The sequence below is a fragment of the Procambarus clarkii genome, chromosome 9, assembly GCF_040958095.1.
Source record: "Procambarus clarkii isolate CNS0578487 chromosome 9, FALCON_Pclarkii_2.0, whole genome shotgun sequence".
Classification (NCBI taxonomy): Eukaryota; Metazoa; Arthropoda; class Malacostraca; order Decapoda; family Cambaridae; genus Procambarus; species Procambarus clarkii.
Window position 1 is genome coordinate 1,643,961 of NC_091158.1, and position 12,617 is coordinate 1,656,577.

Genomic DNA, 12,617 nt, shown 5'->3' on the forward strand with positions numbered 1-12,617 from the left:
AGCCTGTGATCCCCGCCTGGCTGGATACTGATACCTAGGTAGTTTTCATGTGTCCGGACACAGGCGATAAGGTGGTATTATTTATTTAACTTAAGAGATATATATTTTTAAATGTTGTCACATTAACGGCTACATCTTCCTTTCTTCTGACATATAGATTTTTAAGATTAATTAAAATATATGGAAACTAATTATACAATTTATTGGCTGGTGTGCAGGGCTTCACACTCTCAGAGCTAGCCATCAAGTAACTATCAAAACGCATATATCTTCGTTTTCACTTCAGTTATATTTATGACAAAGGATTTTAAATGTAGCCTATATGTCTACCTTTCTGATGACAAATACTTTCGTTAATTACAATATCTAGATCAAACTAACATTGATTTTCAAAAGGTTGTATATTTTCCATCAATGGAGAGCATCAGCCAAGAAGCCTTCTTTAAAATATGAATATCTTTCCTCACCCAATAAGATCTAATCTCTGAATAAAACGCAAAAAACGACTTGATTGTAACCTATCCACCGCTGCCCATTTGATGGGGGAGAGGGGGTTATGTGTAGGATAAACATATCAATTGTGACACTAGCCCTCCATATATGTCAGTTGCTTAAATTATAAACTGTACTTGTGGTCGGTCTCGAGCCCATTGTTGATGTGACAATGTGCATTGACTTTTGTAACTAGCTTATCAAGATTATAACTTGCTTGGCTATATGAATTGTGGGGCTCAGTCCCTGAGCCCATTATGTGCCTCTGTAACACTCCACTATCGTCCATAGGATGGGTATGGGGTGCATAATAAATGAACTAAACTAAGCTCTGCCTTTTTGATAACATATACAATTATAAGCTTTATTTGTGAATCTCAATTAATTAAACAATATATCACAGAGTCTGTAGGGTTTGGTGAGATGAGCGAAGAGACATGGGAGATTTTACATAAGTACAGTACATGGTAGTTTAGGTAACGAACGCATGTCAACGAATAACGAGTATATATTTTTTTTTTTTTGTAATATAACAAAACTATTGTCCTATGAAGTCGATTTAACTTCCAAACATATATTTTTAATAAATGTTAAATGTTTTCTGGCTAGTTATGTTAGATTTTATTAAAAATATGTATTCTACTTGTTAACATTATAATTTAAATTTGTGATAATTTGTGCAGAGAAGTGCGACAACTGGATATGCCAACAAACACTTTCCAAACAACGATATATCTTGGATAAGTCGCTCCACAACATTGACGCTTGGACCGTCGACTTCCTTTGATGCTACTTATTTACTTATTTCATAATGAAATTACATTAGTTTGGAGTAAATATATGTTTTCTCATGTTCTGCATTCAACACCCACATTATAGTGAGTATATATACCATATTACTTCACTACCTAAATAATGCTAGGAGGGTTTGAGTAGCTTTGGGTCTTTAGTGGACAGAATCCCCAATAGATGGGGCGAGAGTCGCCCCATCTCTCTCGCCCGAGCAAGAGTCGAAACTTAATTTAAAATTGATATATCTTTGTTCTCGAACATGATATATTTCATTTGGTGCAATCATAATAAGGTTCATATCTCGGTCTTTCTGGAGGCATATAAGATTTTAGGCTTTATTACCGTATCTTTGTTAATTATACAATATATCGGCAAGTGCGTAGGCGTCTGCACTCCATGCCCGACAAGCTACTGAGCGCTACTATAAAAACATATGTATCTTCACATGAGCTATAAATATGTCTATTGTAATGTATTTAAAATGGAGCTCTTATTTCTATCTTGCTTAAGACATATAAAACATTTGTGTTTATTAACGAATTTACGTGAAATAAACATTGATCTGAGAGAGAGTTGCTCTGTCGTTCAGTCTGTACGGGGTGGGAGCTCCGTAATTTTTAAAATACATGTATCTTCATTAGAACTTTAAATATGTCTATGGTAAAGTGTTTAAAGTGAAGCTTATATGTCTGCCTTTCTTGAGACATATAAAACATATATGTTTATTAACGAATTCACGTGAAATAAACATTGTTCTGAGAGAAAGCAAATCATGAAATGCAATTCAGCTACAGATAGACAACATTAACATCAGTAATAAAAATGATGGCAAGTTTCTTGGCCTATTCCTAGACAAGAGACTCAACTTCAGCACCCACATTCAACACATAACTAAGAAAGTCTCTAAGACAGTTGGTATACTCTCCAAAATCAGATATTATGTTCCTAACTCTGCTCTCCTCTCACTATATTATGCACTAATCTACCCCTATCTTAATTATGGTATCTGTGCATGGGGGTCTACCACTGCAAACCACCTTAAGCCCATCATCACACAGCAAAAATCTGCTATCAGAATAATAATTAACTCTGCTTTCAGACAACACTCAGCTCCCTTGTTTAAATCCCTAAACTTGCTAAATATTAACTCCCTCCACACATTCTCTTGTGTCAACTACACTTACAAAATCCTGTTCTTAAATGCAGACCATGCTCTGAAACTCTCCCCGGACAGATGTAATAGGACCCATTATCACCACACCAGAAATAAATATCTCTTTGATATCCCCAGGGTCAAACTTAATCTGTGTAAACACTCTATGCAAATTAAGGGACCTAGTCTATGGAACTCACTCCCTAGTGAATTGAAAAACTGTAAAACTTTTGCCTTATTTAAAAGCAAAACCAAAAAGTACCTAATTTCATCTTCTTAGTTTCCTACACTGAGCTTTAAATTTGCTCTGTACCTAGTGTTACCCAGTCTCCTAATTTTTATGTAGTATCAAACAACCTTATCATTGTGTTCATTGCTGTCTTCTTTTATGTGCTAGCCATATGCTGGATTGTGACTACCAATTTTTGTCAACTACCATTCAAGCTGTCATTGCAATCAATATTATATTGTTTCTGCTGTATTGTGCCTACCAATTTTTGTCAACTACCATTCAAGCTGTCATTGCAATCAATCTTAGCTACCTATGTGCTTTAATATACTGTACCTACAATTTTCTCTCATCTTATTTTTTTCATTCCACGTAACTGTTATCATTTTTTTGTCTATAAATTTTGCAAGTATTTACCTTCTTAAAATTTTCTTAGATTAAGGACCTGCCCGAAACGCTGCGCGTACTAGTGGCTATACAAGACTGTAATTACCATATTATGTATCCTCACATTCCCAATGTACATTCTTGTATATGCATAAATAAATAAATAAATAAATAAAGAGTTGCTCGGTCGATCGATCTGTCCGGGGTCGGAGCTCGGCTATTATAAAAATACACGTATCTTCGCTTTAAATTTAAATATGCCCATGGTAAGGTATTTAGAATGAAGCTTATATTTCTATCTTTCTTGTGACATATAAAACTCTTACGTTTATTAAGAAATCTGCGTGAAATAGGCATGGTTCTGAGATGAATGCTGCGGTTTTCGAGCTCGACGCGCGACAATGGACGCCAAACACATCCAGTGGGTGTTATTGGACCCCATACCCATTCTATGGATGGTTGGAGCCCCATACTCATTCTATGGGTGGTTGGAGCCCCATACCCATCCTGTGGGTTGTAGTGGACGCCATACTCATCCTGTGGGTGGTATTGGACCCCATACCCTTCCTGTGGGTGGATGTGGTCCCCATACTCATCCTGTGGGTGGATGTGACCCTCATACCCATCCTGTGGGTGGTATTGGACCCCTTACCCACCTAACAGGTGGTAGTGGACAATATACCCATCCTAGCTATAGTTGGTATAGTAGACACAATAATATCCTGTTTGCAGTAGTTTACCCCATAGACATTCCAACGTAACATCGTTTTCTGTTAGCGTTCCTACAAAACATCCTTTAAAGATTTGTAAAGCACAAACTATGGTATATAATATTGATTGACGAAGGACTGTTATTCTATGTAATAATTTTTAGTGCTTATTATAATTTACTAAGAACAACTAATATTTCTCAAAACAAAACTACGAGCCTTCAATAGGAAGTAGCTGATCTGTAATATTCTAAGAGCATGGACAATAGTAGGTAAATTTTACAACCCATGTGGGATCTGAAAACTATAGTTTTCCTTATAATTGAACCAATCACGACTATTCTGCTATCTAGGTTGACGGACGGGTACTGTGAAACGTAAATTGGTACGTGAGGAAGAGTTTGGGTTTTGGAAAAAAAGTAACTGGGAATATATCACATATTTACTAAGTCATATTCAACATATTGACTTTAAGCATTAAGTTCAGATTCAGATTCAGATTCAGATGTTTATTCAGGTAAGGTATATACATACAAGTGATGTTACATTAATGGATTGATATATAGATAGAGCTAGTACATACAATGCCTAAAGCCACTATTACGCAATGCGTTTCGGGCAAGAAAAACATTAATATCTAGAACTTAATACTAATTGAGCATAAAGAATAAAAAGTGTTGAGAACAAATACAAATAAAGATAAAAAAAGGGGGAACATGACTGAAAAAGCAGCACAAATACAATAGTTTGACAAACAGTGTTGATTAAAAAAAAAAAGAAAATAACAGACATGGGTTGACAATAGAGGAGTGAGGTAGATTACAAGGAATTTATTAGGTAGTGTTTAGTTTTTATCTTAAACTGGTTGAGAGAGGTACAGTCTTTAACATGGTTGGGAAGGTCATTCCACATTCTGGGCCCCTTGATTTGCAGAGCATTTCTAGTTTGATTAAGACGTACTCTAGGAATATCAAAACTGTATTTATTTCTGGTGTGGTGCTCATGGGTTCTGTTACAACCTTCTATGAAGCTTTTAAGATCAGGATTGGCATTATAGTTTAGCGTTTTATATATGTATAATACACATGAGAGAATGTGCAGTGACTTAATATCTAACATATTCAGAGATTTGAGTAGGGGTACCGAGTGATGTCTGGGGCCAGAGTTGGATATTGTTCTAATAGCAGCTTTGTGTTGGGTAATTAGAGGACGTAAGTGATTTTGGGTAGTAGAACCCCAAGCACAAATACCATAGTTGAGATAAGGATAGATAAGGGAGTAATAGAGAGTCACCAGGGCAGGGCGTGGTACATAATATCTGATCTTAGAAAGAATGCCCACAGTTTTTGAAACTTTTTTTGATATATTTAGAATGTGTCCCTGGAAATTCAGCTTGTGGTCAATGAGAATGCCAAGGAATTTGCCATCTAATTTGTTACAAATTTGGGTATTGTTTATTTTGAGATTTATTTGATTAGAGGATTTATTGCCAAACAGAATATAGAAAGTTTTGTCAATGTTAAGGGTGAGTTTGTTGGCAGTTAGCCAAAGATGGACTTTATTTAGCTCAGTATTTACTGTGGCATTTAGAGCAAGAGGGTCAGGACTGGAATAAATGAAGGTTGTGTCGTCAGCAAATAGAATTGGTTTGAGGTGTTGGGAGGCATTTGGAAGGTCATTAATGTAGATGAGAAAGAGGAGAGGGCCAAGTATGCTGCCCTGAGGAACACCAATGTTGATGGGTAGGGTGGGAGAAATTGTATTATTCACAGAAACATATTGGACCCTGTCAGTAAGGTAGGACTCGAGGTATTGTAGGGAGTGTCCTCTGACTCCATAATGATGTAATTTAAGAAGAAGGTTATGGTGGTTGACAGTATCAAAAGCTTTACGCAGGTCCACAAATAACCCAACAGGGAACTCCTTTTTATCAAGAGCTGTATGAATCGAGTTAAGCATACTAATAAGTGCATCGTTAGTGCTTTTTTTGGGTCTGAAGCCATATTGGCAAGGGCTAAGTATATTGAGTTTGGCTAGATATGAGTAAAGCTGCTTATATATAAGTTTTTCAAAAATTTTTGACAAGTTTGGCAGGATTGATATAGGTCTGTAGTTGTTAACATCTGTGGGGTCACCACATTTGTGGACAGGCGTTACTCTCGCTTTTTTTAGAATATCTGGAAAGGTTTGGAGTTCAAGTGACTTGTTGAAGAGCAAAGCAATAGCAGGGGCTAAAGATCTGGAGGCTTTTTTGTAAATTAAAGTTGGTATCTCCTCAAGGGCACCAGACTTGGTTTTAAGGGAAAGGATTATCTCATTGACGTCAGTGGAGTTAATAGGCTTTAGGTACAGAGACTGTGGATAGTTACCTGTAAGATAGTCCTTAATGTCAGTACTGGAAGATGGAATATCATTTGCAAGGGATGAACCAATGGAAGAGAAGAACCTATTGAACTCAATAGCAGAATCAGAGGCTGAAAGCTGACCATCGTTATTAGACAGGAGAGTCGGTTTGTTATTTAAAGATTTCTTTGATCCCAATATTTGTGAAATTGTGCTCCAAGTTTGTTTAATGTTGCTCTTTATTTGAGTAAATTTATCTTCGTAGTATTTAGTTTTGGCTCGTCTAATTATCTTAGATAGCAATAATGAGTAATTCTTTGAGAATTCTTTGGAGACAATTCCTAACCTATACTTCTTCTCAAGGTCGTGTTTTTTGTTAATGGATTTCAGTATTCCCTTTGTAAGCCAAGGATTGTTAAGCCTTTTGCTTGTGACTTGTTTTGTAAGCCTAGGACAGTGGGTGTTATAAAGGCTAAGAGTTGTTTGTAGAAAAGATTGCACTGCTAGGTTGATGTCCCCTATGTTACCTAACTCGGACTCCCAGTTGACATTATCAGCAGCAGTTATAAAATTGTTTATAGCAGTTTCATTGTGCAGCCTAAAGCTTAACTCCCTTGTTTCTAGAGGTGGTGTGCTAATGTTAGTTAAGAGAAATGTGGGGTAGTGGTCTGTAGTGCTATCGGTGATTATACCTGAAGTAAGCGGAGAGGTTATGTTGGTCCAGATGTGATCTAGAGTCGTGGCAGTGCTATCAGTGATTCTAGTAGGTCTAGTGATTAAGGGTATGAGGAAGCAGGAATTCATACAGTTGAGGAAGCTAACAGCAGTAGGGTGTTCTGGCTCGCAGAGGTCAATATTAAAGTCCCCTGCGATAATTAGGTGGTTTTTGTTCAGTCTGTTATCAAGTATTAGATTTCTAAGGTTTGAGTTGAATTCGGACACATCAGTGTTAGGAATTCTATAAACTGCACCCACAGACAGGATAGACTCGGCACCCTTGACTCTGAAGCTGGCGAAGATATACTCCCCATAGCAGTCTCTAGTTCTAATTTCTTTTAAGCATGTTAGTTCTTGGTGGTAGTAAAGAGCAGTGCCACCACCTCTCTGAAGTTGACGACAGTTGTGGATTGCTGAGTAGTTAGGCATGTTAAAGAGTTGAGTAGTATCATCTTTCAACCATGTTTCAGTAAGTATAATAAAAGAGAAATTGTTGTCAATAGCTTCAATCAAGGCACTAACATCATCGAAGTGTTTGCCTAGGGATCTAACGTTCAAATTGATTACAGAGATATTGTGACTATGAGCTAATACATTGTTTACATCATGTGCTGCAAAATATCTGCAATTTAGATCATTAAAGTGATTATTGTCATAGATAGTGGATAAGAGGTTAAGTTCTGGGTCTATACTTGTCTGCATAAAAAAAGCTGATTGTAGAATCAGAAATAAGTAGAAATAAGCTATAAAATAGTTAAAAATATATACACAATACTGTACAAAACAAACACAAAAGGGGCTTACAGGGGTACAATGGAGTAAGGGAGTATGGCTAGGCTAGGCAACCTAGGCAATTAATGAGATTAAAGAAAAAACATGTAAACATGGACTATACAAAACACAAGATATAGAAATACAAAACAAAAAATATAAGCAAGACTAAGCAATACAAAAAAAAAAAATTGAGCAAAAATGAGAAAAAAAAAAAAAAATGAGGTAGATTGCTTACGAGTACTCTCAGGTACACTGTAAGTAACAATTTGCAATTTGAGATGCAGGCAAAGCCAGGGGTACAATGGAGTAAGGGAGCATGGCGAGGCTAGGCAACCTAGGTAATAAATGAAATCAAAGAAAAGTTGAATAATAAACATAGGCAAATTTAAGCTAATGATTAATAACTATAGATAGTTCAGTAATGACTGTATAATTAAAAAGACCTGAAGAACTACTTAATACACTCAATTAAATAATTTCGGTAAATGACTAGGTAAGAGTAAGTTAAAAATTAAGTCAGAAAATGAACCAAGGAGACTTAGGATATATATGTGCTGTCTTGTGTGAGAACGGGTTGCATAGCGCTCGCGGAACGCCAGGCGAGTGTCTTACCACTACACCACGGAGACTGTAAAGTATGATTAGGTTGCAGTTGCATCCATTTTTCATGACAATAGTGCAGCATGTTTGGTACAATATCTTGGTATGGTTGGAAAGTGTGTTGTGGGGGCAGTGCTGTTTGTGTTTTTTAGTCTGAGAGAACCAGGTCTTTGGGAGTTTAGTCCACCTGGGGAGTTTCTTTAAGTTCTGGTAGTTGTGGCTTGTGGCAAATCAGCTTGGGGAGTGGTTTGGATAAAGTTTGCTTAGAACATATTTATGAGTCAGTCCAGCATCAGTTAGGTTTTGTATACAATGATAGATGCAGTTGATCTGATTTCACTTAATGTAGATGTAGATGGTGCATGTGTTGGGTCAGTCTCAGTGGTAGGTTGTGTTAAGAATTTAGTTAGAAGTCAATCCAATGTATTTTTTATTGCATTTTCAATGCCTGTAATAAGTGTTTGGACAAGTTCTACACCAAGTAGCGAAGTCTGCGAGAGTGGATTGTTGTCAGGGGGTGTAGGATGGTGAAGAACATTACATATTTAGTACTAGTATATGTAAAATTTGTTGGGTGATTGCTGATGGTTGGTTATGAACTGTGATGGGTTGTTTCAGTGCACCACTGTTTTGCATGTTGGCATTGGGGACAGTCCTAACAGTAGTTTTAGTTGCTATGTAGGCAGGACATTGTTTGGATTTTGTCAGGGTCGCCATCACACTTTGAACATTGGAGTATGTCTGATGTGCAGTCGATGGTCTAATGGAAATCAAGCATTTTCCACGTCTGATGTCTCCTCTGCATCCCTTCGAGGTATGGTTAAATTCTTTACATCTAAAGCATTGAGCTGGACGTGGTATGTACACCTCTAGTTTATGGGAGAAATTCGTTGCTCCAAACCCGATCAGGTGGAAAGTGTAGCAAACCAGAACAGGCGAGAAAGGTAAGTACTGTACCTGTATTACTCAGTACTTGGGAAGATAGGAGATGCAAACGATTGTAATGCCCCTCAAATCCATTTAGATAAAATAAATGCTTGGAACTTCAAGTGGCAAATTAAATTCCAAGTGAATAAATGCCATGTTATGGAATGTGGAATCGGAGATAATAGACCACAAATTTACAAATTATGTGGAAAGGAATTACAGAATTCTAATAAAGGACGATACTTGGGGTGGTTTTGGATAGTAAGCTGTTGCTAGAGGAATGCTTAAAGAACATTGTGAGAGGAGCATATGTGTTGCTTTTCAGCTTCAGACTTGTTTTTAATTATATGGATGGTGAAATACTAAAAAAAACTATTCATGACTTGTGAGACCAAAATTAGAATATGCAGCAGTTGTATGGTGCCCTAACTCAAGAAGCACATAAAAAACTGGAAAAAGGTGCAACAGCATGCTACAAAATGGCTTTTGGAAATGCAAAACAAAAGTTACGAGGAGAGAGTAGAGGCGTTAAACATGCCAAAACTAGGAGATAGAAGAAAAAGAGGTGATATGATGACCACTTACAAAATACTAACAGGAATCGACCAAATTGATAAAGGAATTCCTGAAATCAGCAACATCATGAACAAGAGGACACAGATTCAAGCTAAGGAAACAATAAATCTGAAACAAAAATATTAGAAAGTTGTCTTTTGCAAACAGAGTGGTAACGGTTGGAAGCTAAGTGAGGTGGTGGTGGAGGCCAAAACCGTCACTAGTTTCAAAGCGTTAAAGAACAAAAAGTACTGGAAAGACAGGACACCACGAGCATAGCTCTCATCCTATAACTACACTTAGGTAATTAGATAATTTTATTTATGCAGTCATGTATTTCTACCTTTTCATTTGATTTAATTTTGGTGGTCTGTTTTTCCCCATTTGTGTTTGCCTAACTCGTGTATTTAACCTGATGCATTTATTCCTGAATTCAAAGTACAGTACAGTACTATTGTACTTGCTCGTGGACCTTTACACTTATTTTATTTATATATATATATTATATATATATATATATATATATATATATATATATATATATATATATATATATATATATATATATATATATGCGAACAAGCCTGAATGGTCCCCAGGACAATATGCAACTGAAAACTCACACCCCAGAAGTGACTCGAACCCATACTCCCAGGAGCAACGCAACTGGTATGTACAAGACGCCTTAATCCACTTGACCATCACGACCGGACATAATGAGGTGATAGCCGAGGCTATTTGAACCACCCCACCGCCGGCACTCGGATAGTAATCTTGGGCATAGCATTTTACCAAATCACCTCATTCTTTGGGGCACACGTGAGGAACACTATCCGAGTGCCGGCGGTGGGGTGGTTCAAATAGCCTCGGCTATCACCTCATTATGTCCGGTCGTGATGGTCAAGTGGATTAAGGCGTCTTGTACATACCAGTTGCGTTGCTCCTGGGAGTATGGGTTCGAGTCACTTCTGGGGTGTGAGTTTTCAGTTGCATATTGTCCTGGGGACCATTCAGGCTTGTTCGCATTTGTGTTCCTCACGTGTGCCCCAAAGAATGAGGTGATTTGGTAAAATGCTATGCCCAAGATTACTATCCGAGTGCCGGCGGTGGGGTGGTTCAAATAGCCTCGGCTATCACCTCATTATGTCCGGTCGAGATGGTCAAGTGGATTAAGGCGTCTTGTACATACCAGTTGCGTTGCTCCTGGGAGTATGGGTTCGAGTCACTTCTGGGGTGTGAGTTTTCAGTTGCATATTGTCCTGGGGACCATTCAGGCTTGTTCGCATTTGTGTTCCTCACGTGTGCCCCAAAGAATGAGGTGATTTGGTAAAATGCTATGCCCAAGATTACTATCCGAGTGCCGGCGGTGGGGTGGTTCAAATAGCCTCGGCTATCACCTCATTATGTCCGGTCGTGATGGTCAAGTGGATTAAGGCGTCTTGTACATACCAGTTGCGTTGCTCCTGGGAGTATGGGTTCGAGTCACTTCTGGGGTGTGAGTTTTCAGTTATATATATATATATATATATATATATATATATATATATATATATATATATATATATATATATATATATATATATATTTATATATTTTGATTTCTGGGAGTTGGGTGCAATTTTAGTGTACAGTATTTGTATTTGAGCCTGTGTTGGAATACTGGTGGAAACTTGGTAGGCTACCCTGATTCACTAATTTATTCATAATGCAGATATTATTTTCCTATATATATTACAGTCTTACTTCCAACAATTAAGCGAATTAAATCATCCTACTGTAGTCATGAATTGGCTCGATGGTTATTGCTCCTGACACCCTTGGGATTACTGGGTTCCATATTTGTTATTCCTTTTCTTTATCCCCATGTTATACAACACTTTCAACCCGTTCTCACACAAGACAGCACATATATGACTTAATGCTTAAAGTCAATATGTTGAATGTGATTTAGTACATAAGTAATATATTCCCAGTTACCTTTTTTACCAAGGCCCAAACTCTTCCTCACGTACCAATTTACGTCTCACACAATGTACCAATGTGTGTATATTATTGGGATAATCTACTCGCTACAGATTTCTCGAACACCGAAGTTCTTCACCATTGAACGCCGAGGACAGCGGGTAAACATCTCCATCGATCGCCTTAAACCAGCACACTGTGACGCTGCCCCAGACATCCCTCCAGAGACACATCCGCCGACTACGCAGTTCACTTTTCGACCACAGTTACCAGCAGCACCGCCATCTACGACAACGGACGATCCTGTACGACCTCCCACCCTACAACCCCAGTTACCAGCCGCACCACAACCTGATCCTACGACGACGGACGATCCTGTGCGACCTCCCACCCTACGACCCCAGTTAGATGACATCAGCGAAGAGGAGGAAGTTAACTTTGATGGTTATGTAACGCGAGCAGGGCGTACAATTCACCGACCAGCTAAGTTCCTTGATCAAGTATTTTTCCTTTCATCCCCTGGGAGGGGGAGTTCTGTAGCGAGTAGATTATCCCAATAATATACTCGCTCCAAATGCATTGTTAATATTCCTGTCAACCTTTGGAGATGAATGAGGTGAGGCGTTGCCTGGACATATAAGCAGCGGAGTAGCGAACATTGGCTAGTCTACTTTCAAGTGTGGTCTAGAGCAGACACTTGCGAGATACTGTACCAACGCTCAGTGCGCTCAACTCACACCAAAGTATCACCGGTGTACTTCTGTATATTCGACCAAATATATATATAGTATCTTAGTGTCTGTGTTTATTTGTCACCATACTTTACGTAACAATAGAACCGTTACAAATGTTAATTTTATGTAGATACTGTAATAAACGAAAGTTTTTAATGTCATCAGAGAAGCAGAAATATAGGCAAATTTTAAATCCCTTGTCATAAATATAACTGAAGTGAAAGCAAAGATATATGCATTTT

General features: G+C 37.9%; 1 protein-coding gene across 1 annotated transcript in view; it reads left to right on the forward strand.

Annotated features, from left to right (window-relative positions):
• LOC123766326 (cystinosin-like) overlaps window positions 1-12,542 on the forward strand; it is a 38,831-nt gene extending 26,289 nt beyond the window's left edge. The window contains exon 10 of the mRNA XM_045755397.2: window positions 11,755-12,542. Within this exon, the coding sequence (XP_045611353.2) occupies window positions 11,755-11,806 (52 nt within the window). The 3' untranslated portion in view covers window positions 11,807-12,542. The remainder of the gene's footprint in view (window positions 1-11,754) is intronic.
• Window positions 12,543-12,617: the final 75 nt, after the last annotated feature.